The following is a 27,372-nucleotide window of genomic DNA, read 5'->3' on the forward strand; positions in this document are numbered from 1 at the left end:
GAGTAAATTTCTTTGAATACCTTAAGTACATGTTCCTGATTATACTTTTACTTAACATTTCAATACATGACTTTTAATATTTATATTTTACAGTGTGGTTTTAATGCTTTTACTCAAGTGTTTTGCTGCCACCTGTTGGACAGAGTGTGATGGTGACAACAGTCTTTACACAACACATTATGTAAATGTACTGTATATATGTTGTAATATGTATGTTGAATTGAACATTGTTAAGACAATGTCAATTTGCTTATATTTTGATTAATCAGCATACTAATGAAAAATCATTTTCCTGCATATTTTTATTTGAAAAAAGCACTGTTCAGTTACTCCACAACAAACACCCCCTATACTGCTTATACAAAATAATATATAAGAAAATATCCTAATATCATCATCATGAATGATAATAGAGAAAATAAACACAGTCCTGGGTTAGAAAATTTTATAAAACATATACAAATTAACATTTCCCATAGAAAACAATACATAGGCGATACATACATACAGTAATCATAAATAAAATCTGTGGATGTTCAAGCACATACGCTAGTTTCACCTTCAGCTCTCTAGTGTGTTGTGACCCCGGGGAGGAATAATCATGGAGGATTAAATTAGAGTTCCTATTTAGTTTTTGGGAAGGGTCTTAACCCCTTTGAATGAAAACACTAAAGGCTCCTGTGTTGTTGAGATTTTGAACTTTTTGACAGTCTCTTAGAAAAAGTAACAATTTAATCTTAAAATTCTGATATTCCTGTCAAAATCACTTTATTATACATGTGTCATTTAAAACATTTCCAAAAAGAAAAATTGGAATAGCCATGCTTGATTCTGCTGAGAGAAACGGTCACGTAACAAATATTCACTGGTTGAAAATTGTGCAAATTGTTCAAAATGTATAGCATTTTGAACAATATCCATATCCAATTCCATTTTATCCCAATTTAAAAAAAAAAAATTTATCAGAGAAATTCAACTTGCGTTTTTTCATTTTGGATAATTTATGTCATAACTGTTATTCTGCACCAAAGTCATTAAGTCAGATAAATATTCACTGAAAATCTGTTTACACAGAGCAGAGGGGAGAGGACAGGAAAAGCTGTAAGTAGAGGTTGTAAAAATGCAAACTGTTTAAAATGTATAGCATTTGGAGACACAATTTCCCCCAATATCCATGAAACTTGTGGGCACGTGGGAAAGTGTTGTTTATATAAATTTTGTTTTATTCCATTTTTTTTATCAGAGAAATTCAACTTGCGTTTTTTCATTTTTGATGATTTTATGTCATAGCTGCTATTCTGCATCGAAGACATTTTTTGTTATTTGCATTTCTGACTATGATTGTGCTGATTCCACAGAGCTGCAGGACTTATATACTGCAGTGAAATACAAGACCACATTGCATAAAATGTAAAAAGATTTTAAAAAAGAAAAGAAAAGACGCCCTAAAACGCCCTGGGGTTCAGTGGGGGTTAATGATTATGTGTCTTTGTTTACTAAAGCAGTTTATTATTGGGCCTGTGCTCTGATTGCTGCTGTGAATCAGCTGCGGACAGCGCTTTAACACGCGGATTGAGTGACAACATGAGGTCGAGCTCTCCTGCGAAGTTGTTCGGAGGGTGTAAAGTTACGAGCGGACAGGACACACCTCTAGAGGGAGTTCCCGGGGAGGTGGAAACAAGGAGCTGATCACTTCTCCTGCAGAAAAGTCAGGAGTCCTTTCACTTGGAGCTGAGCGGCGGTCCGAGCCTGCGGCTGTGCGTCCTTCCAGCAGCAGCAGAGCCGTGCCACGAGAGGAACATGCCCGGGATGGGCAACTCTTTACGCGCGGCTGCCCTCCTGGCTTTCGTGGTTCTTTCTATTCTGGTGTCACTCCTGATTAGCAGCGTGCAGCAGTTTGGAGCGAGAATATCTCACTTTTCCAATGCAACTGTTGCTGGTGATGAGGAGTCGCTCCGCGGGGCGTTGATTCACCAACTCAACGAGAGACGCAAAGAAATTATTCCGCTGCTTTTACCTGCTGATGGCGATAAAAGTCGACTTTCTCTCCAACATGATCAAACGCAAGACTCGACTCTGGATTACAGTCTGTGGAATGAGATCACGCATGGCTCCAGGAAAGCGCATATGGATGAAATGGGCTGCGACTCTCTGGTGGACATGCAGGCGCTGGAGGTCCTCGGCTCTGGATACACCAAACTGGTTGTCAAAGTGAATCTGGCCGGCGGTCAGCCCGTGGCCTTAAAACTGGTCAACGAGCAGGGGATAGACATGGGCAAGTGTGTGGAGGATTTTAAGGACCCTCGAGGCTGCCGAGAGCTCGTTTCTTACAAGTTGAAGAAAGAAATAGTGCTGTTGCAGAGGCTGCAGCATCCAAACGTCATCAAGGTAAAGTGCTCCCTCTGTCTGCCTTGTGTGCATAGTTTAAAACGGTTTTATACACTAAAATAGGTAAGGCTACTGTCTAAATGTCAGATTTAGTTTACAGTTGACAGCATATTTTAATGCAAAGCTGTTGGAATGAAGAAGAGTCGTCAACATGTCTGTTCTTAATTGAAAATCGCTCAAAATCGGCGTTCAATTTAGAATATTGAAATAAAAATCTTCAGTTTGACAGTTAGGCCTTTGTGTGGTACATTACACAAAATATGACCGTTATATCACTTGATACCATGTGGCCTATCTTTTTACATGAACATTTTTAACTGTAAATGAGAGTTATTGGTCATAAAAGCAACAATCTGTTACTCTTTACCAAGAGAAACTCAATGGCACAGCCTTCAGTGCTGGAAAAAAGTTTAAAACATAAATTGAATTGAATCAAAAGTCTAATCAAATGGTGGATTTGTAGAATCCTGCCAGTCAAAGAATGCAGTGCGTTATAAGCTGCTGCTCACTTTTAAACTCTTGAGCTGGAATATTATTAAGATTTTCCATAATCCATGTATCCCTGCTCACATTTTCCTTTGTCTCACACACAGTGAACTGGATGAAAGGCCTCACTGGCTCTCCCATGTAATTAAATTAAATTCACTGACCCTCTTCTGACCTTTGGGTCCAGTTTGGCAAGAGCAGACAATGTGCCTCTGTCCCCTCCACTATCCCTGGTAGCATCTGAAACCCCCACAGAGTTTATTCACTCAAACCATTACTGCCCAATTTAGAACTAGTTTGAATTAAACCGGACGGGGTGGTTGTTGTTTTTTTTTACTTTTCTACAGCAGTCGTGTGACAGCCGTGTGTCCAACAGCTCAATTGATTAATTTCACAAGTGTACAGACAAGAAAATTCCCCTCCAGGCTAATGTGATTTTCCTGTCACAAGTCTGCAGCAGAGAGCACGTCTGGCAGAACATCGTGTCCTCTCAGTGCAACCATTTCTTGAGAACTTTGAACACTTTTTGCATTCTCCTATATCTCAGAGTTTAAATGCATTTCACCGTGTCTAACCCTCAGTTATTCCTAACTTCCACAGCTCAAAGGTCACTGTGCAGGAGATGCAGCAGGAGGAAGAGGAGGAGAGGGGGGGAGAGTCACAGTGATTCTGGAGCAGGGGAATCCTCTCCAGATGATCCAGCTGCTGCAGAGCCCCTGGGAGGACAGATTCAGGGTAAGCACGTTGGTTTCAGCTGTCGATACACATGCCTTTTTCATTTATCTCACTGCACGCTGCAGGGCTGCAATTTAAGATTATTTTCATTGTTGATTAATCTGCCCATTATTGATACATAAAATCTCAGTGAATAATGAAAAAAAACACTGTAATTTGCCAAAGCACAAAGAAACATCTTTTAAATGCTATGTTACCACACCAACAGTGCAAAAATCCAAAGCTATTCCCTTTATTATCATGCAGGACAAATAATGTAGGCAAGAACCCTCCTGTTATGTTCGTGTCTCAGGAACAGCATGATGTTTATTTATCCAAAAGTGTCAGAAACCTAAAAATCCCAATAAACATTGTTTATATTTCATTAATAACCCCATTACAAACCATCTCAATCAATATTTAGTGCAATGGTGTTCTTTACCTCTCACTGATCATGGTTCAATGAGGGTAATTCACTCGTTTTTCATTAAAAGAAATGCATGTTAAAACTTTTATGTACATTGGAAAGCACTACCATAAAATTATAAAAAAGGCCACGAGTCACATCAGTATCTATGTAATATAAACATGCAAATGTGTGAAATCAACCTTTTTCATTTTATATGTTGATTACAAGCCAAGCAGAAGATGTTAAATCCCGAAAAATACTTTTAAGTATTTTTATTTTTTTTACTTTGAAATGGGTCAATTTGACCTGCAACATTACAGGAGGGTTAAGAAGCATGACAATGTCAAACATGATGAAGTGATGATTCGATTATAAAAAAAGTTATTGCCAGTTTATTTTCTGGTCATCAAAAATCTGCCTTGCACATATTTGCACGTTATGCATGTGCAAGCCATCGCTGCTCTTGGCAGGAGAGACGAGAAAGACGGACATTTGAAACTCCTGGAGGTCTGACATCTGTCCCTCAGTGTATTTGATCAGGCCAGGGCTGGAATGGAGATGGGTCCTGGAGTTAATCCACTGCAGGCGAGGAATGTCATGTCATCCGTCTCACACACACACACATACTGAGTTTTAGTCAACCCCCATCACAGGTATGCTCACAGTGGGAGTCGACAGAGGCTGAATTTACACTCCAGGGATCCAAGCATGTGTGTGCTCACGCATGGATGTGTTTGAAAGAGAAAGAAAGAATGGCCGAAAGAGGAAAAAAATGTCAGAGCGTGCATGCTTTGTTTATGGATTAGCAAAAGTAACATCACAGTCTGCGAGTATCATCTCAACTATGGGCCTCATTTTGCTGCATCACCCAAATAGCCGTTCATAATACCCCCCTGGAGCTGCTCGGCCCCTTTCAGCTACGTTGCATCTGCGCAGGCTACAGTAATCCGGGGGTGTTCGGTTTCAGCCAGCCCTGTTATTACAGAGCTTCGATCCCGACCAAGTGACGTCCAGGAGACTCGGAGCATTACCTAACACTGCAGCTATGTTTGTAGTGTGACAGAATCATTTCATGCTCTGTCAGTGTGTGGCTAATGCCTTTATGTTGCCTTTAGTAGCCCACTTATTTTCTCTTTCTGTTTTATTGTAGGATTTAAAGAGAACTATAAAAGCAGTCTCAGGAAATGGCTTGCAAATGTGGCTGGTGAAACGTCTTAAAAGCGAATAACAGGGTTTTTGCGAGACTGAAGGTTTTTTATATTTTACCATTTTTAGCAATATAATAAAACTTAATTACATTGTTCAACATGTCACCTTTTCAGGGAAAAACAAGTCCGTGTTTAGCTTGACCACCAAGAATGTATCGCTCATTCCAACTTTTTTTTTAAAGGCTTTTATTTGACAACAAGTGGCAGGAATTTGGAGGGAAGCATGCAATTCACTAATTTCTGTTAAAGGGACAGTTCGACCCCAAATCAATAAAATATATTTTTCCTCTTACCTCTATTTCTATTCATCAATCTTGATTTGTTTTGGTGGGAGTTGCAGATTATTGAAGATATTGCATGTAGAGATGTCGCCTTATCTTTAAGATAATAGAACTATATGGCATTTTTGCTTGTGGTGCTCATTATACGTATATAAATGACTTATAGTAAGAACATTTTAGGAGTAAAAGGGACAATAAAGACATGGAAAAAATATTAGACCATTTTGTTCAATTTCTTTTTCATTTTATTTGCCTGGTAAAACTAAAGGTACATTTGTTTCGACAAATATAATGATAACAACAAAAATAGCTCATAAGAGTTTAATTTAAGAGCTGATATCTAGACATTTTCATGGTTTTCTTGATAATAACCAAGATCATTATCGATATCAGCTCTTAAATTAAACTATTATGAGCTATTTTTGTTGTTATCATTATATTTGTCCATGCAAATGTACCTTTCATTGTACCAGGCATTAAATGAACAAGAAAGCAAAGAGAAAACAAGGGTGGTGTAATAATTTTTTCCATGACTGTATGTCACCCTTTACTGTTCACTTTTTATTTTTAAGTTCTAACCCTGTTTACTATCTTTTATGTTTACTATTTTGTATATGTTGGTATATTGGTATATTAACTTATGATTTGTCATATTTACTTTGTGTACAGCCTTGGAGTTTGATGCAAAAACATTTCAGTATTCATCATTTCCGTCCAACTGATCAGGTTTTGGCATGTCTGATCTCTTCCCAGGTGTGTCTGGACCTGGTTAGACTGCTCCACTTCCTGTCTCAGTCTCCTCTGGGCTCCGTGGCTCTGCTGGACTTCCAGCCCCGGCAGTTTGTCACCGTGTCCGGAGAGCTGAAGCTCACAGACCTGGACGACGCCAGTGCGGAGGAGACTTCCTGTCAGAGGGACTCAGACTGCACCCTCCAGTTTCCACACAGAAACTTCACTCTGCCGTGCTCGGCGCAGGGAGTGTGTGAGGGCTTGAATGAGAAGAGGAACATTTACAACGCCTATAGGTAAGAGAAGTGACAGTTTTACGAGCTGATAGGCGTGTGATGGATGGATGGAGCAGCAGCTAGAGGGATGATTGTTTAAGAACAGGCCCAGCCGACTCCTAAAATCCTCCTTAAATTGTTGATGCTAAAGACATACAGCTGGAGATCTGCAATTTGATGGAGGTGTGATGAATAAATTGATAGTTTGAGTGGAAAAAAGAAGAGTATTTTCTGTTTAAAACCGACAGCTTTATGGACTGTTTGTTTTAACACCAGTGTGAGACATGTCATGTTCTGTAGGAACTATGTGATGGGACTTGTCTGTCTGTCTTTCTGTCTTCCTGACTGTGTTGTCTTTGCCTTTGCCCCAGGTATTTTTTCACCTACCTGCTGCCTCACCAGGCCCCGCCCGGCTTCACACACCTGGTAGACCACATCATGAACTCCACAGGTGAGGACGAGAGACGTCTTGACACGACGGGGACGTTCGCTGTTGTTGGAGATCAGAAAGCAAATCATTCCATTATTGCAGTCGTGTAATGACATGCCTCCGTTTTAAGCTCTTCTTTTAATGAGCTCGACAAGATGCTCCATGACATGTAACAAGTAGTGAATGCAATTTGTTATCTGCTGAGATCACACGACTTGAGGATTAGAAGGGAGAGGCAAAGTGAAGGAAAACAAATCATCCATTTATGGTCGTATGACTTTATGCCTGTAGATGTTTTACTAGATTTGAATGCATTGTGTGTGTCCAGGGGAGCTGAAAGCTGACATCAATCAAACGCTGGAAGCCTTTGAACACATCCTCCTCCTCTACAAGTCTGGCCTGCACCTGGACAACCTGCCTCCATCAATAATCAGAGGTATCATGGAATGAAGGCTGCTTTTTATAAAGTACAGTGGGCCCTCTTGTAGACCCTTTTCTTCTTGGAGAGAATGCTTGCTTCTCCTTTTTTTCATCCCCCTCCTTTTTTTTTAAGAGAGAGAGAAAGCTCAGACAGTCTACACCTCTGTTTTCATTTTGTATCTTTAAAAAAATGAAAGGGTGGGGGGTGTTTCTCCAGCTCAGGCTGTTTTGACAGGTTTATTAGGCAGCTGGAATGAGAGGACAAGACCAACAAAGTGGGATTAATCCTGCATGTCTCTGGCTCAGAAAGCACAGTCGGCGTTCATTTAAAAAAACAGTGCTGGAATTACATCAAGTTATTCTGTTTGGGCTTTCAGGGTCATGGAGAGACTTTTTGTCCAAGTTTTGAGTTTTTTACATTTAAAAAACTCCGAAACAAACTGTTGCCTTTCAAAATAGTCATGTAAAGTACTTTTTTGCGAGCCTGTCGTCCCCATTTTAGTTATAAGCGCTGAAAGTCTTTCACTTTTCTTCTCTCCAACTCGCCTCCTCTCAGTCCACTGTAGCCCCCCTCCCGCCGCTCCTCTCCTCTCAGCTCTATGAAATATTAATAACAGAATGACTGGCTGCGTTCCTGTGGTGAGATTTTCCGTCCCCCCAGATGCTGGACTGTTTATATAGCAGCACTTTGTGAATTTAATCACAGATTCAGGGTAAAGAGGCCTGGGCGCTGAGGCTGACACCAGGAGGGGAATGTTCTGGTTTAACAAGGAGGTGCCATGAGTCAACCCTGCTGCTGCTGCCGCTGCTAAGTGTGTGTGATAAGACCCGAAAATATGTGTGTGTATTAAATCGCCATATCGGGGGGGTTTGTTGAAACAGAGGTTGTATGCAGATAGCAGACGGTTCACCTAACTTCTCATACAGACTGGATACGGCTCTTAAACAGTCTGCCTACCGCACCTTTTAAAGCTCACTAATTAACATGTTATATCTTGTTTGTTGAAAAGACTGATAAAAGCCTCTGCTGGTTGTCCCCAAAGCTTTAGTAAGTTACTGCTACCAGCCAAATAAACAGTACATCATCATTTTTATCGTTTTTTTAACTGATTAAACAAACAGGGTATAATGTTTTAATTGGCTGACCCACTTGACCAAAAATGGCAACACTGTTTTGTTAAGCCATTTAGATGCTGCAAGCAGGACTACTGTACTTTTCCTGTTGGGATGCTAGAAGTTGTCAGTGGTGGAAAAAGTATTCAGATCCCTTACTTAAGTAAAAGTACTAATACTACACCGTGAAATTACTCCACTACAAGTAAAAGTCCTGCATTCAAAACTCATTGGAGTAAAAGTACAAAAGTATTAGAATCAAGTAAAATTACCTGTTATGCAGAATGGACCCACTCAGATGGTTTTATATAACCTAAATATATTATTAGATTATTTGTATTGATGCTTTATGTAAGTGTTTTACTTTTGTAAAGACAGGGCTCATTTAACTACTTAATATACTGTTTTAAGATTTAGTTAAAAAAAAAAAAAGAAGTCAAATCACTTTAAATTGTTCATGTTTTTATTTTAAATCTCGACCTGAAAAATGACTAAAACTGTCAGCTCAATGTAGTGGAGTAAAAATTACAGTAAAAAATGTAGTGGAGTAGAAGTAAAAAGTTTCATAAAATGGAAATACTCAAGTAAAGTACAAGTACCTCAAAATTGTACTTAAGTAAAGTACTTGAGTAAATTTGCGCAGTTACATCCCACCACTGGAGGTTGTCTTTATCCAAATATATTAAACAAAAAAATCACTGTTTAGCGGCATATAGCGTTAGCCTACAGGGATAATCCAGTCAAAGAAATTAGACTTGATCTTTTCTGCCTTACAATAATTAATGTCACTTTAAAAATAAATCAGCAACCAGCCCATCTGTGCTTTTCCAAGCAAACTTGGCAAACCAGGCTAATGCTAACTCCTAACAGGATGTAGCCATACGTTAACAAGCTAGTTGTCTTTTGCTAACATTAGCTAACCTAAGATGTGAATATATACAATGTAATGTGTCAGTGAGTATTGTGACATAGTCTGGGTGTTGAGTGTCTCTTTTTAAGGTCATAAAGCCACATCTTTTAACTATTTTCTTTTCCTTTACATAAATTAGCTTAGCATATAGCATATCCAAGTACCCTGACCGAGGTTGTGCCTGTGCCAAGCTTGCCAAGCTGTCTCTACCAAAAAAGGACGGGACTCAGCATGGTTATTAATGAGCTTTAGAGGTGGTCGTAGGTGGATTTTTATACAGTTAGGCAGAGCCAGGCTTTCATTTTTCTAGTCTTTACTCTAAGCTAAGCTAACCAGCTGCTAGCGTCATAACTTCATATTTAGAGTGAAAACAGAAGGGAATAATCTCCTCATCTAACTCTCCGCAAGAAAAGCAAAAAAACACAACATATTTCACACTTGCCCTAAATGACTGAACAACCAAATGGGAGAGGCGAAGATGGTGCAATGGTGTATTAAAAAACACATGTGCTCATTAATAAGTCTCCCCTAACAGGGAGAAAAAAGAGAATTGCAGCCAAAGACGCAGCTAAACTTGATAAAAGGAGCCAAATGGCAACACACAGCTCCAAGACGAAACACAGCGAGTGTGTGTGCATGAGTGAGAAAGACGCTCATCAAGTCTTAATTTGAAATTGCTGACAGATGGAGATTCATCGGTAATGTGGATGTAACTTTTCCACAGCTGAGATCATTTGTGATTTGAAGGTGGAGGCCTGTTTAAAACGTAGTTTTCTAAAAATGGCCGTTATTGAAAGTAATAGCTGTGTGCAAGAAGGCAAATTCACTCAGGACCTGCATGAGCACGGTCGTCAATAATTCTTCATGTTAATCTGACAGGAAGTCTGTTTTCCCGTCCTTCTTCTTAAACACAAAGAGCTTATATTCATACGTCTCTGTCTCCTCGACAGCTGAGGCCTGCCACCCTTCAGCTCCCCAACAGGCCTCATTTTTTTTCTCCCCTGAGAAGGATCCTCAAAACACTCCTTCTCCTTGTTCCCTTTGCTCAAACCCAGAAGGCAGATCCTCGTGTCCTTTTCCTCTTAACAATACCCCCACACACACACACACCGGCTCCTGCCATTTAGGAAGGTTAACAGTTTGTAACAGTGTGCCTCCTCCGTACGGACGCACACACTGGGCTTTTGTCCTGCTCCGGTGTGTGTGTGGTTGTGTGTGTGTGTGTGCTAGCATGTGTGTGTATGTGTGCAGGCATATGAGTGCATACTTCTTTCTCATGGCTCCTGCTAATGTGTAGCAGATGATTTAAGGCCAGATCCACAAGAAGTCTGACTGAAAGAGTTATAATGATGAATGTAACACAAATGTTGATGGTGGAAGGTGGAGCGGAGAGATTTTTCACTGTGGAGCTATAGCTTGTTAGAGAAAAGCTCAAAACGGTGTCAGATTTTTTACAGGAAAAAACTCCGATAGACAGATAAGGTTCTGAGTTGGCATAAACACTTTTAATAACAAGAAAAAAGTGCAACTATTTTGATGTTTGGTTGAAAGGTTTTGTGGTTCCAGCTTCTTAGTTGTGAGGATTTTCTGGGGGTTTTTTTCTTTCGCTCTTGTAAAAGTAAATTAAATATTTTTAGGTTTTGGTGAGGCAAACAAGTTATTTGAAGACGTAATCTTGGCTCTGGGAAGTAACAATTATAACAACTTTTTTTTCTTTTTTTTTCTCACTTTTTTATAATCCAGTCTCTTAAAGAGACAGGTCACCCCAAAGTCAGTATAAACTCTGTACCAAAGATTTCTGTCCTAAGTTTGTAGAATATGATTTGTGGGCTGGGACATCACTGCAGCAGCACAATACTTAATGCAGAACGGTATTTTGTCTGGTGGTGGAAGAAGTATTCCGATCCCTTAAGTAAAAGTATTAATACCACACTGTGAAATTACTCCACTACAAGTAAAAGTCCTGCATTCAAAACTTACTGAAGTAAAAGTACAAATGTATCAGCATCAAAATGTACTTAAAGTATCAAAAGTAAAAGTACTCGTTATGCAGAATGGACCCACTCAGATTGTTTTATATAATCCACATATATTATTACATTATTTGTATTAATGCTTTTGTGTAAGCAAACAGCGTTTTCATTTTGTAAAGACATGGCTCATTTAATTACTTAATATACTGTTATAAGATAAAATTTCAAAAAAAGTCTAATCACTTTAAATTGGTCATATATTTTATGTTAAATCTCGACCTGTTAAGTAACTAAAGCTGTCAGCTAAATGTAGTGGAGTAAAAAGTACAATACTTGCCTAAAAATGTAGTGAAAAGTTACATAAAATGGAAATACTCAAGTACAAGTACCTCAAACTTGTACTCAAGTACAGTACTTGAGGAAAATGTACTTAGTTACTTTCCACCACTGATTTTGACGCATATTTTACCTTAACAAATATTGCACTAGTCCAATAAATTGTTCAGCTATTGCTCCTAGAAAATGCATAACTTGATATCATAAAAAATAATGCATCTTTTTACCTTTAAACCTGTCAGTCTCAACCCTATCAGGCATCCCTTTTGACTGCATGAAAAAGAGGCTGTATCTTCACCTTCAACCTGTTTTCTCTTTCTTCTTCATGTTTTTATCTGTATTCTCTTTATTCTATGCTGCATGGTTTCAGTTTCCCCGAAGGGTCCATTAAACTTTCATCTGATCCTCAGAGAGCACTTCAAAATCTTTCAGTAGCCTCATGTATTGAAGTGGCGTCTCCTCCTCTTGTGGTTAGATTACACCGTGATGCGAGGCATGGGGACCTCTGGGAACGCCGAGTACCGCTGCTGGCCGTCCTACAGTCAGCAGGGCTGCGTGCTGTCGGTCCACAGCGCCAGAGAGGCAGCGTACATCTGTAACTCCCACTCTCAGTGCAACAGCTTCACTCTGACCGGGCAGAAGACGTGGACAGGTTAGTAAAGCTGCCGATTGATTTCTTTTTATTTTCCTCAGTGTGGAAGATGTTCCAGATGTTCAGTGGTCATCTTTGAAGTTTGGGAAGTCATGAATGAATGGGAATTTGAACCGTTATATTTCAAAGTAAGGACCAAGAAGAAGTATTCAGATCCCTTAAGTAAAAGTACTAATACGCCACTGTGAAATTACTCCACTGCAAGTAAAAGTCCTGCATAGTTACAATTATAAGAACTTTTTTTCTGTTTTTTCTCATTTTTTTATAATCCAGACTCTTAAAGAGACAGGTCACCCCAAAGTCAGTATAAACTCTGTACCAAAGATTTCTGTCCTAAGTTTGTAGAATATGATTTGTGGGCTGGGACATCACTGCAGCACCACAATGCTTAATGCAGAATCGCATTTTGTCCAGTGGTAGAAGAAGTATTCAGGTCCTTTACTTAAGTAAAAAGACTATTACCACACTGTGAAATTACTCCACTGCAAGTAAAACTCCTGCATACAAAACTTACTGAAGTAAAAGTACAAAAGTATTGGCATCAAAATGTACTTATAGCTTCAAAAGTAAAAGTATTCGTTATGCAGAATAAACCTACTCATATTGGTATATTTATTGCAAAAATATTAGATTATTTGTATTGATGCATGTATGTAAGCTTTTCAATTTTGTAAAGAAAGCGCTTATTTTATCTACTTAATATACTGTTATGAGGATTAATTTAAAAGTCTTTTAATTAATCATGTTTTTCATGTTAAATCTCGACCTGAAAAGGAGCTAAAGCTGTCAGCTAAATGTAGTGGAGTAAAAAGTACAATATTTGCCTCTAAAATGTTGTAGAGTAGAAGTATAAAGTAACATAAAATGGAAAAACTCAAGTAAAGTACAAGTACCTCCAAATTGTACTTAAGTACTGTACTTAAGTACAATTTGGGAAAATGTACTTACATTCCACTACTGGAATGCAAATATGAGCTCCTTTTGTAAATGCTTGATTTTTCAACATAATCTGGTGTTCCATGTAAACCAAAAAAAAATAGTCATAACTAGGTAAGTCCTGTTGATTTATTAGGGGGTGATTAAGCTGAGATGCATCATAGGCTTAAAACAGCCTGGTGTGTCTGTGGAGCTACCCACAGTCCAACAGCTACATTTAATTATATAAATGATCATAATTAAATACCGTCAATATCAACCTTTCCTCTGCAACATTAAAGCAAGAAATGGTAAAGAAGTGAAGCCCGCCTCTTGCTTGATGTGATTGGCAGCCTGGACCAAGTAGGACATTTACAAGCGAGGGACTAGAAAGTTGAGAACATTTTTATCTTTATACTGCTAGAAAAACACAATGTGCAAGGAGTGCATGCCAGGCACTCTGTATCACAGGAAGTCAATGGTTTTTAGAGATACATCTGTGTGATCAGGGGCTTACCCTGAAAATGAGCAAGAATTAAATAATTAGGATCAAAACACAGTCAAATTTAATACGAGGGCTGGTCGAATAAACAAAAAGACAACATTGTTTAATTGCTGTGGAAAATCTATATGTGATAATAAAGGCCTTAAGAGTTTGAAAATGTTTGATTTAGGCACCTTGAAAAGTGCTTTAATTTCCTCTATAGAAACCACAAAAGTTATTTTTATCTTTCTATCAAATTGCTGGTCATACATGTTCCAGCTCACTTCAGTCTGTGGAACTCATTACATGAACTTAACCAGCCAAATACTTAAAGTGCTCTATAATAAGCACATATAATTACCCACAAAATCATGTCTGACTAAGACTTCTGAGTAAACATTCTCAGCTGCTGCTCTTTTAATTTTTTGATGACGCTCTGAAAAGTTGAAATGTATACCGTTATGAAGGATATCAAGTCAAGACGTGTTACTTTATTGATGTTGCAGATGTGTTTAACAGGCAAATTTTCCCCTCTTTTTTTTTTTTTCCCGTACTTTGCAGGTCGCCTCCTGGCCTCTTTCAGGAGCAGCTTCAGTCATCTGGTGCCTGATGGGACGTCAGAGGTGTACGTGAAGAAAACCAAAGCTCCCGAAACTCCCACTGTGTGACACGAGGACCAAACAGAGCTCTCCTGTTTCAGTCGTGTGTTGCGCTTAAGATGAGTCCTCCTGGTGAACATGTTGCTCGGCTCTGCAGATTTGCAGGAGGAGCGTAGAGGCCGGGCTGAGAAGGAGGCGTTTGAAGTGAGGCAAGTGAATGTGATGTATTTATAGGGCTTCTGCTCAGTGACTGTTTGATCTGCCTGCCAGCTCATTGCCTCTGCCAACTACTATTTAAAGGGATTTCCCTTCAGGTACAATTAAGGAGGGAGAGCCTTGTGCCCTCGACATGTTGTTTTTTTTCTACCTTGTCTTTATTTGCCATGTGTGTTGGCTTTCGTTGTGAGGCTGGGTCCCCATCGTAGGATTTTTAAGCCAAGGAGGTAATAAGAACAGCCGCTGCAGCTCAGCGTTTGAAGCCTGAGGACGAGAAAAGAAAACAAGCTCTTATACAAATACACTTTGATGTTAATGCGCTGAGGTTGCGGCTGTTTTTTCATGGTTCCCTGGCTTAGCTGCGCTGTGGTATGAGATGGCAACAACCATGTAAGCATTTCCACATCAACAATGAGCAAAGATGATTAAAACCATTCCGGAGCAGTCTGTTTTTACATACTTTTTGTAAACTTAGTTTATATTGCTTAGTCCATAAATATTTATGTGATCGAATGAAATGTAATTGCTCTTACATGATTGTGCATTATAGCTTACGTGCACCTTGTGGGTGAAACTTTTATTTTCAATGAAAAATTATTCACATCAGTGTTTTTTTATACTTCACTTATTGTAATTGTACAGTTTTACAATTTTGTAATTATATAAATGTATTGTTTCTACTTCTTGTGGTCATTTGCATTTTTATTTCATTAAGTCTACCTTTAACTAACAGCCTGTTTATTTCTCATTAGCACCTTCGTGTGTGTTTCAGTGGGGGAGGTGAAACCTGCATGTGTATACTGACCTGGTTTTGTGTGTGTTTTAAATCCTTTATCTGCTCGCGTGCCCCCGCATCTACAATCCGTTGCTCATCTGAATGGGCGAGACTGCAAACCTACGGAGCTCCGCAGAGTTTGCACAATACCAGAGGAATGCATTCAAATGCCCTGTCATGCTGAGCTCATTATGAGCCTTAATTAATACATGTAAATTAGCTTACTTACCGTCCCTTTCTCATGGTGAGAGAGGGGGCATTACTGTAAGACAAAGGCAGTCATCAGGACAATCAGAGCTCAATCTGTGGTTTGCACACGAATGGACTTGCCATCTGTGCCTGCCAGGAGGAGCCGGTTGAGGTTGAGATAAGGGCAGGACTGCAGGGTGGCAGGCTGAAGGATTTGTAAAGTCAGGACTTGCAGCAGTCACAGAGACTGGTGGGAGAGAAAGAGCAGAGCAAATACCACTGATGTCCTGATATGAGCCAGAGACTCTCGTAATAGTCATCCCTCACCCTTAACATATTTCCTGTTGCTGTATGAAAAAGGGTGAAATCCTATTGGAAAAATATTTAGAAATACTAAATAATGTGAGAATTTTTTTTCAATGTGGTGACTATACATCCAGTCATACCACTGACTTGAAAGGGCACGTCCTGTCTACAAATTACACATTTACGGCTGAGACCTGGGGGAGGCCTGAGGGTCCTCTTTGCCTCATGTTGGCCCCTTGTTGTCTGGACAAAGCTGGCTGATTAGAGTCTGATTGTGGAGATAAGAAGTCTGAGTCAGATTAGATAAGAACAAACCAACCCACTGGACCAACACAGCAGGACTGACTCGACTGACTGGTTGGATGGTGGAGAAATAATTCCCCACAAGATGTGCGTGTGTTTTATCTGTGCTACAGTAAATAGACTTAAGGCCTCAGTGATCAAATTGCAGATAGACACAAAAATGTAAGCACACAAATCCACATTGGATTTGTTAAAGGAATAGTTTGTGAATGACGCTTTATTTGCTTGAAGATGAAAGACGAAGCTTTAAGTTTTGCACAAAGACAGCTAGTAGGTTTAGTTTACTTCAAATCAGTTTAAGTAAAGTTTGGGGGGAAATGCTTTAAAACACTTACCTAGTGTTGGATTGATAGCACTCTAAAAGCTAACACCCGGTTAACTTAATCTTGCACTAAAAACTGAGAATCAGCTAGCCTAGCTCAGTCCAAAGGTAATGTCAGTGTTAGGCAGTGTTGGGAAAAGTTACTTTTGAGTGAGGTAACCAGACAGTCCCGGTTTAGGATGACCTGCCCCCGGAAATGGCCCCGATTTTAGTGTTTCATGAATGGGAAAACATTTTTGCGCTTAGACTAGAACAACAGTTATTGTGGTAGCCGGGTAGGAAGTGCTAGTGGGCATATTGCGCAGACTGGAACAACAGTAGTACGACAATCGGTTGCACAAGGCAGGCCGCGAACATATAAATATGTCTAAATAAATAAAACCATAATTGTCCCAGTTTCTTTATTTCATCTTGATAACATTTAATTATTTTTTATTCTGGAAATGGATTTCATTTCAGAAATCTGGTCACCTTTCTTTTAAGACAAATCAGTTACTTTACTAAGTTACTTCCAGTGATGGAAGAAGTATTCAGATCCTTTACTTGAGTTAAAGTACTAATACCACACTATAAATTACTCTACTACACTACTGGTAAAAGTCCTGCATTCAAAACTTACTAAAGTAAAAGTACAAAAGTATCAGCATCAAAATGTACTTAAAGTATCAAAAGTAAAAGTATGTGTTATGCAGAATGGGACCACACAGATTTTTATATATTGTAAATATATTATTAGATTATTATTGATGCATTTATGTAAGTAATATTTTTAATTTTGTGAAGAAATGACTCATTTAACTACTTAATACACTGTTATAAAATTTCATTTAAAAAAAAGTCTAATCACTTTAAATTTATCTGGTGTTTTATGTTAAATCTCGACCTGAAAAGTAGCAGCTACATGTAGTGGAGTAAAAAGTATAATATTTGCCTAAAAATGTAATGGAGTAGAAGTATAAAGTTAGATAAGATGGAAATACTAATGTAAGGTACAAGTTCCTCAAAATTGTACTTAAGCACAGTACTTGAGTAAATGTACTTAGTTTCTTTCCATCACTGGTTACTTTCCCCAAAAGAGTGACTAGTTCTGGTCTGCAGTGTTACCAGCTCAGCAGACTTGGAAACTGGACTGAGGTGGTACTAAAATAAAGTACCATATACTATTACTTTATGGTAATAAAAACCCAAAAAGCTGCAAGTAGAGCTGTTTCATACAATGCAGTTGAAATGCAGCACTGTGGAGGTTTTGGTAAGTGGATTGTGTTACCTTTCAGAGCCAGGCTAACTGTTTCCCCCAATATCCAGTCTTTATGCTAAGCTAAGCTAAGCTAACTGGCTGCTAGTGGTAGCTTCCCCTTACAGACATTAGGGTTATATGTCACCAGCTTACACTAGTGCAAACTAGATAGCATGGTTGACAAGTATTATTCAAAATGAACAGTGGACTCAGAATAAGACATTTTTAAGCAACCAAAATGTTACAATGAACTTTAATGAAGTGAAAACCGTCAAAAGCAACAAAAGTAGATAGCAGAGGCAGACTCAGCAAACTAGTCACAACATAACTTTTAAAGTGCAAGTAAAGTCTCCACGCTGATAATACAGAGCCTGCCCTTCTTGCAGTGATAAGCTCTGATTTATTGAAACTTACAGCTGCAGCTCATCCTCCTCCACGTCGACTCGGAGAAGAAAATGTCTGGCGTCTGACTGGTTTGTCTTGGCGCTCCTTTTGACAGAGCTAATGGATGTTCTGGCATCATCTGTAGCTTGCACATGTTGTTTTATGATCACATTTTTTTAAACAAATGCAGAGCAGTGATGGATACGTTGGGTTATTCAGTTGATTGTAGACTTTCTTCATGTTCAGGTTTGTTGGAGAGCCTGCAGATGGTGAATCAGCGTCACAATGTGCGGTTGTTCCAGACAGGAGTTCCTCACAGCATAGTTTGTATTCTCAGTTGAGTCTGAAAGTATTCCCTTTCTTCCCTCTGACTTTGTTTATTTAGCTGGAAATATGTGTGGAGGTTTGAAGGTTGAGCAGCTCTGAGCATTTTTCTGTTTGTTTTCTTATGAGAGTCATTTTGTTTAGGGATGTTTTCGTATTTGCACCGTGGTGAAACGTTTGAAACGATCATGTGGTGTTGTCCCCATGTTCATGTGTGGTACACTGTTCCTCTGTTTTTAACCGTGTAATTGACAAGTTGGTCTCTTTTTTTTAAAAGGTTGAGGGAATGAGCGGGGGAGGAGACAGATTTGTTTTTTTTACTCAGCTCCATACCCCTCCATTTCTGTTTTTTTAAGTTTCCAGTTTCACCCGACTTGTTTCCGTCGGGTTTTATTCATGACCTCCATCTGGAAATAATATATGTTCATGAAAACAAGCCATCAGCAATTTTAGGGAAGAGTTGTGTGTGTGTGTGTGTGTGTGTGTGTGTGTAGGGAGGGGGACATCAGGGCCTCTTCTGCAGAGTTCAAGCTCCACCAGTGTAACAGTGTTAGTGCAGTGAGAAAGACATGTATGAGTAAGTTAAGATCCAAAGCCTCCATCAACCTCTCTTAAAATCCTGCTGCAATGCATTTGTGGTCTGGCTAAAGTCTTTGATTCGAATGCAAAGTTAGTCATCAAATATAAGAAACCGCAGCTGCTGGGAGAAATTATGTGTCAGGCAGGTCTTTGGCAAAATGTTTTAACCTTGGCTCAGCCTAAAAATATGCATTAACTCAGTGAAAGCCTGCATAGTTCTGCAGGAAAGAAGATCTGGCTTGTGTTTGAGTTGCTCACAGGAGCGTATGCAGCCTGTGACGGGAGAGATAGAGCAGATATTCACTCGGCTCCAGGCTCACAGAACACCTCTGTGCCTGTCTGCCGCCTTGGCTGCGGTACACAGGAGACCGGCCGGTCACACCTGAGAGCCTCTGAAGAGTAGCCAGACATTTAGCCGGTCCGTCCCGAGCACAGAGGCTTCTCAGTCTGCAGGTCTCTGTCTGTATATCTAACTGTCTAACTAACTATTTGCCAGTCTGCCTGGAGCTGATACAATCTCTTTTAGAGCCATAATGGCTTTAGCAGGCCCTGAAGGAGAGAGAGCAAGTAGGTGTGTGTGAGGAGAGGTTTTCATTTCTGTCTGTCTGAGTCGGGGGGTGTGTGGCGGGATCATGTTTTAAAAGCCCTGAAGTTAACCCCAGTCAAAAGGTTTATGCCTACCACTAAAGCCACAGAGGCATCTTGAAAGGTGTAATAGCTCAGTGTTGTATCCAGTGACATCTCCCACTGCCTAGGCAAACTGATCACTGCAGCGCTGTTCACTTTGCCCCAAATAAAAAACAACAGATTCAAAGTCAACTTTAACATTATTGTTTTACTGCTTTCTCTCCACTGAATGTGTTTGGGTAGCCTCACTATGGTGTTATTGAAAAACTAAGTGGCAACCTCCAACTCTAAAAAGTGAAGCCAAAGCAGAACTGTCTAATGGCCAGCAGGGGGTGACACCACAGGCTGCAAGTCAGATTGTATAGAAGTCTATGAGAAAATGGCCCTTCTTCTTTCCTGATTTATTACCTCAGTAAACATTTTCATAATGAGTTTATGGTCTCAGTCGCTAGTTTGAAGTTGTCTTCAATACAGCATGATGTACATTTTTTTTAATGATGGCCTTGTTTACAGTAAAACAGATGATAAAGCTGTAGGGCGGGGCTACCTTGTCATCGACAGGGTGCCCACCAAGGTGCACATTCATGTTTTTGTTTTATGCCTCTTTTCAACCAAGGCAGTTCCAGGGCCGGTTTGGAGTTAGCGGGCTAGTGTTAGCTTAGAACAAAGGCTAACATTAACATCTTTTGTTCAGTGTCAACGTGAACATAATCGTCATCCCTAGCATTCGAGACGAGCAGAACAAATGTGTTGTACCAGTCGTGTTTGGATTCCAATGTATGTTGTTATACATGCTGAAAGTAGACGTATATAGAGGAAAACAGTGATGAAATGACGTATCTTATGAGCCTGTGGAAAAGCAAACAGGTTTGCAAGTTGAACTAACAGGGAACCAGCACCTGCACTAGAACTAGGTTCACTCTGGGAACTCTGACCCTTTCACAGTGTGTTCATTCATTCATTCTCCTTATCCGCTTATCCTGGAGTCGATCCCAGCTGACATTGGGCGAGAGCGGGGTTCCCCCTGGACAGGTCGCCAGTCAATCACAGGGCTGACACATAGATACAGACAATCACACTCTCATTCACACCTACGGCCAATTTAGAGTGACCAATTAAAACTAAGTGCATGTTTTTGGACTGTGGGAGAAAGCCAGAGTACCCGAAGAGAACCCACACAGAAGTGCGGCAGGCGGGAGGTGAACCGGCGACCCTCTTGCTGTGAGGTGAGAGTACTACACCCACATTTTCCACCCAAAAAAAAATGAATAAAATAAATGAAGTTGGTTGCTAACCAGGCTAGCTAATTATCCCTAACGTTGGCTGATGACAAAGCATATTTCTGGCAAATACTGCACATGCACTGGTTGTAAAAAAAAAAAAAAAACAAAATGTGTGGCCACAATGAGTCTCAAGTTTTTAAAACTGGAGTCCCCCAAACAGTGGGTGAAGCTGCTGTGATTGTGTCTATTATTATTATACAGTCTCTGCTATGAATGACCTATAGGCTCGTTTTTTGGGAAGGACTGTCACATTTTTCTGTGATCTTGCTACATACAGACAAACAGACAAACCGCTTCCTTGGCAGAAGTTTAAAAAGATTCATATCCAGCTTGTTTTCTCTCCATTGAACGTCTGTGTTTGCGTTGCCTCACTATTGTGAAAGCTTTTTTTGGTTATGAGATCCCCACATGTTGCTGCTGCCCTGCAATCCCTCCCACTACATCACAGCAGCAGTCTGGGTCATTTTCCCTTTGTACCTCCCCCTCTCCCCCCACCTCTCTTCCTCACTAGTCCATCCATCATACAGAGAGTCTGTGGAACCTCCTTTCACCCCACCCGTCCTCCCTCGCTGCTGCCGCTGCCCTCCCTCTCTGTTTGAAACGCTCCTTCAGGCCAAAACCTCCACAGTTTTACTATTAATTTAGGCCTGCGCCGCTGCTGCTGCTGCTGTTAAATTGTTCCACTCCATACATAGCATCAACCCTCCATCAGTGTCCTCCTCCTGCCAATCTTCCACTGCTCTCGTCTTCTTTCCAAGTCGCAGCCCACAACTGCTGCGAAGCATCTGGAGTTTCCCTCGTTTCAACTGGCTGAGACCTGAGGGCAGGGCTGCTGAGGATCAGGAGCTGTGTGTGTGTGTGTGTGTGTGTGTGTGTGTGTGTGTGTGTGTGTGTGTGTGTGTGTGTGCCTTTTGTTGCGTGCTCTGGAATCCCCTCCGTCACACCTCGGCCGTTTCTCAGCGGGGGGACCACTGCCCCCGAGGCCAGAGGAAGACTTCCTTCTTTACAGTTAATCCTCTACCAGAAATACACCACAACCCCCCAGTGAGTCACACAATTACACACTATTCACTGAATTCAGGCCTTTTTATTTAATAAGGTTCTACAATTTCTTCAGACACACAAACAAGTTGAGCCTTTATTTTGCATGGACAATTTGACCCTTTCATTTTGGCAAACATTCTCCTCACGATAATCAGGTTAATCCAAAAACAGACTCTTTTTTTCCCCAGTTTTTTTGTCATACCACTACCGCAAATATTTTAGCCATGGATAAGATAATGCCCTTTATCACAATCAAAAAAGCACTTTATATCTTTATTCTGCTTATTGGTGCACAATTTATTTAAAAAAAAATATGTTTTGAACCTCTTTTTTATTTCCTTTTATTAAGTACAGTTCCTGTTTAGAGTCACAACAGTCATAAATGTCTAATGGGGCAGCCTGTAGATTTCAATTTCAGCATTTTCTGAATGTGCTCAAAAGAAGAAGAAAAAAAAATACATTTTAAAAAATAGAGACGGATAGTGACATTTATCCACAAACAGAGTAAACAAATTGTAAATTGTAAAACAAAAATAAGTTCATTCTCTATCCAGTGTATTCAACTTTAAATTGCATTCACTTTTTTTCTGTTAGTTGCATGTTGCACATGATGTATGAAGCTTTTTACCTTGTCTCAGTATATCTTTATTAATAGGCATTAATTAACAACCTGATAACATTCTGTTTTGCCTGACAATTTGGCAGTTTTTTTTTTGCATGAAGCAGATGATAAAGATACAAGTTAACTGCACAGGACATTATTTTTTATCTGTAAAAAATATAAATTATTTTAGAATATTAGTAACAAATGTATTCAAAACTTTGTACATAAAAAATCATTATGCCACTTGGGAAAAAATAAGATTATTATTAATGTATGTCTTTTTGTATTGGTGGTGTCTGATACAGTACACAACAGTGTCTTGTAGTCTCATGTGGAATGGGCCAAACTATCAGGCAGGACAGGGAAATAAAAATTAACCGACTTACCCCCTGTAATTGCATTCTCTCTTCTTTGGCACAAAGGAGTGCAGCTTCAGTTGCATTGTTCAGGTTGTTAAACCTGAGGAGAGCTGTGAAGAGAGCTCTCTGCCACAAGTCCCCAATTAGGGTTCTGCCCACACAGCCATAAAACAGTTAGTGGAATCATTCAGAGGCCGTTAGATTTAACGCTATTAAGAGTTCATTAGTACCTGCATACACTACTGCTGCTACCATGGGAGGATCATTAACATAGACCTGTTAAAGCAGGCTAGAGGCCTTTCCACTCACATTAATTAAGCTCCCTCGTGGCCGTCACCTTATATTATGATACAGACACTCACACACTCTATTTTTATCTTTTATGCAGTGTGAAAACACTATACGTCATAATGGCAGTTTGAAGCAAGGTGGTCCAAAGGACACAGATTTAAGATTAAACCACAGGTCTTAAACATTAAGCTGCAGTTTAGTTAGTCTCATATGAAGTGCCACCTGATGAATTATACAACAGGTTACATTAAATTGTCTCCTTTCAGATAAGTGGAAGAAGTATTCAGATCTCTTACTTCAGTAAAAGTACTAATACATCACTGTGAAATGACTCCACTACAAGTAAAAGTCCTGCATTTAAAACTTACTGAAGTAAAAGTACAAAAGTATCAGCATCAAAATGTACTAAAGGTATCAAAAGTGAAAGTATTCGTTATGCAGAATGCACCCAATCAGATTGTTTTATATATTCCAAATATATTATTAGACTATTATTATTAATGCATTTATGTAAGCAGCATTGTAATGTTGTCTAGTAAGGCTATTTTTGACAACTTGATATACTGTTTTGTGGTTTAACCATATTAGTTTGTAATCAATTTAAATGCATCGTGTTTTTGATGTTAAATCTCGACATGAAAAGTAACTAAAGCTCTCAGCTAAATTTAGTGGAGTAAAAAGTACAATATTTGCTAAGTTAAGTACATGTACCACAAAACTGTACTTAAGTATAGTACTTGACTAAATGTACTTTGTTATTTTCCACCACTGCAAACAATTTATCAAATTGAACGCTCTTAAATCTTTGTAATTTAAAAATTACATTTTTATTATTAGATCAGAAGGGTTGAGGGGTTATTCACCAAGAAATTGGTATTTGGTGCAGATAATAAACATATTAGCAGAAAATCAAAATAAAGGCAACATAGAGCATCAGCCGACTGTAATATAGAATTTTAAGACAATAAAATGATTTAAAAATCCAATAAATATGTATAATATAACTTGTCTTGAACTGAAAAAAGTTTTACAGTCTAGTGCAGTGTATACATGTCTATTTAATTGTTCTGTCTTTAAAAGACTTTATCTATGAGTGATTTTTAACTGAGTTTTAAAGCTTTTAAACTATAAATCACAGTAGGGGCTGATGGTACACCCTGTGGCATGTCATAAGTCTGTTCATGTTGTGAAGTGTATTGTGTATGTGCTTATGTTGCTGAGGTTTTTTTCATTGTTTTTTCCTCCTTTCCTCTTCTCACGCTGTATTTCTTTTTCTTCATCTCTGTCTTCCTGTCCTGTTCACCTCTGTCATATTGTTTGTGTGTTTTATACATTTTGGACGGGTTGATGGCAAATTTCGTTGTACTAGTACTTGTTACTCTGTGCAATGGCAATAAAGGCTTCTGATTCTGATTCTGATTCTATGTTAGGCACTTTACAGACCAACACAAAAAATTACTTTTTTGCATGTCGATGCACAATTTATTGGCAAATTGAGATTCAATATCAGAAGCCATCTAATCTAAACTGCATATGAAACCACCTGGGTGTGGTTAAAAATTAACCTGCAGATAAAATTAACCACTACCTTGAAATTGATAAATGTATGAAATAAAATGTTTGGTAACGCTTTATATTAAAGTCCTTGTAATAACCATTAATTAACAAGTAACAAGGCCCTTGTAAGTCCTTACAAGATGCTTATTAACATTATTGTGTGTTTATAAGCTTATATAAGTCTTAATAATGGCATTACAAACACCCATGACACACCCATTATGTCTTTGCCATGCCTTTATTAATCTTATTATGTTTGCTTATTGATATTAAAATATACTTTATTGCTCATCTATTATGAGTTAACTATAAGTTAACTATGCTTTTTGCAACTACCGGATCTAAAGCGAGAACAATGCCTTATTACTTGTTAATTAATGGTTATTAAGGACTTTATTATCAATCGTTACCAAATGGTTTTTTTTACTGTAAATGAGATCATTCATGACCAGAACTGGACAAATAATTAGCCAACAAGTAAATGAATACTAGTCATGGTGGTCTCATATCTCCTATTTTAAAGGTTGGTGCTCTGAGCGGATGTGAACTGAAGAAAGTGGAAGCAACTTGATGAGAGAGAGTGACAGGGGAGGAGAGAGAAAGAAAAACATCAGTAGAAAGAGAGAGCGAGAGGTCAACAGAGACTTTGTGAAGCAGTGACAGTGATGGAGAGAGACGAGCTGGAGACAAAGGCCACTCTCTATTTGTGGATGTGGATGATGTATTACATTACATCTACAATAGAAGCCACTCAGTCAAAATAGTACTTAAAATAATTGTACTGGCTGCCCATAAAGTTGGAATAATTTTATTTTCAGACACAATCCTCTGTTTATTGTGGTTTCATTTTCATTGTGATATGTTTGAAAGCGATTGATTTATAAAGTTTTTAGAAGAAATACACTTTATCTGTCAAGAATAAATCACACTGTCACAATCATGTCATGGAAAGAAGTAAGAAATGTATATTATTCCAACTTTATGGGTGGAATGTAACTAAGTACATTTACTCAAGTACTGTACTTAAGTACAATTTTGATGTACTTGTACTTTACTTGAGTATTTCAATTTTATGTAACTTTATATTTCTACTCCACTACATTTAGCTGACAGCTGTAGTAAGTAAGATTTAACATGAAAAACACGATTTCAATTTAATGTGATTTGACAGTTTTTAAATTAAACCTCATAACAGTATATTAAGTAGATAAAATTAGTGATTTCTTTACTAAATTAAAACACTGCTTACATACATGCATCAATACAAATAATCTAATAATATATAGATCGTATAAAACAGTCTGAGTGGGTTCATTCTGCATAACAAGTATTTTTACTTTTGATACTTTAAGTACATTTTGATGCTGATACTTTTGTACTTTTACTTCAGAAAGTTTTGAATGCAGGACGTTTACTGTAGTGGAGTAATTTCACAGTGTGGTATTAGTACCTTTACTGAAGTAAAGGATCTGAATACTTCTTCCACCACTGACGACCATGTATATAAATATGAAACTATGAACGAGGACCATTCTGCTTCTTGAGGAGTATAATATTATATTTATATGAATGTATAGAATTAGATACTTTTTGATTATGTATTAACATTTAAGCAGCACTTCTGCAGTAAGTTTTAACTTGTTAAACGGAGTGCACAGAGAGGGAGCAGAGCCACATGAAAAACACTTTCATGAAGGAAACTGCTTTGAAGGAAATTACAAACGGTCACTATCCATCTGGTTTCCGGACAAATCACGGTGTAATTATTGTGACCGCTTTGATGTTACTTCTGCTTGAGATGATAGGCAGCATTGTGCAGCCACTTTTTATGATTTATCAATGGAAATTGAAGAAGAAAAAGTTGACCATGAACAGCTAAAAATACGTAATTTAACGAATTTAAATGTTTGAACAATCATGACAATTTACCAAATGTGTTCCACAGGGATCCATATTAGGTCCCTTATTATTTTTCTGTCTTAATAGATATTATACTATTGGTTTTTTTTATATATATGTAATGCTCCCCATTTTGGCCTATAAAGGCTGTACCTCTGTGTGTATAAAATTCAAACTTTGATCTATTTTTGTTGGTAAATCTATTTCTCAAAAGCTGCCTTCATACATTTGACACACCGGAGAGTTAACTCCTACATTCAGACAGAGAGCAGGGGACACACAAAGGTCCCCAGAACTATTCCTCTAGAACTTTAATTAATATTTAATTACCCTTTAACACCATCTGATGGCTCCTAATAGCTACTGTTCCTTTTATAGCTCTCAGTGCTTTATTACTAGAGCTTTAGTTTTAGGTTTTGGTGCTCTTATCATTCTCTTTGAGATCATAGTATCACTTGTTTTTTAATATATTTATAATTGAATGTTATTATACACCTACTTGATATCAGTAGAGGTACTTGTACTTTACTTGAGTATTTCCATTTTATGTAACTTTATACTTCTACTTCACAACATTTTGAGGCAAATATTGTACTTTTTCACTACATTTAGCTGACAGCTTTAGTTACTTTACAGGTCGAGATTTAACATAAGATATAAGATCAATTTAAAGTGATTAGACATTTTTTAATCAAATCCTACAACAGTATATTAAGTTATTAAATGAGCCCTGTCTTTACAAAATTAAAAC

General features: G+C 38.6%; 1 protein-coding gene across 1 annotated transcript; it reads left to right on the top strand.

The window, feature by feature from the left end:
- The first annotated feature begins 1,698 nt into the window (after positions 1 to 1,698).
- On the top strand, positions 1,699 to 14,420 carry pkdccb (protein kinase domain containing, cytoplasmic b). Its single transcript, XM_059353415.1, has 7 exons — positions 1,699 to 2,388; positions 3,475 to 3,609; positions 6,240 to 6,511; positions 6,862 to 6,941; positions 7,249 to 7,356; positions 12,148 to 12,324; positions 14,285 to 14,420. The coding sequence occupies exons 1-7, from the start codon at positions 1,801 to 1,803 to the stop codon at positions 14,389 to 14,391; spliced, it is 1,467 nt and encodes a 488-aa protein (XP_059209398.1). The 5' UTR covers positions 1,699 to 1,800; the 3' UTR covers positions 14,392 to 14,420.
- Positions 14,421 to 27,372: the final 12,952 nt, after the last annotated feature.

Source organism: Centropristis striata, chromosome 16, assembly GCF_030273125.1.
Source record: "Centropristis striata isolate RG_2023a ecotype Rhode Island chromosome 16, C.striata_1.0, whole genome shotgun sequence".
Classification (NCBI taxonomy): Eukaryota; Metazoa; Chordata; class Actinopteri; order Perciformes; family Serranidae; genus Centropristis; species Centropristis striata.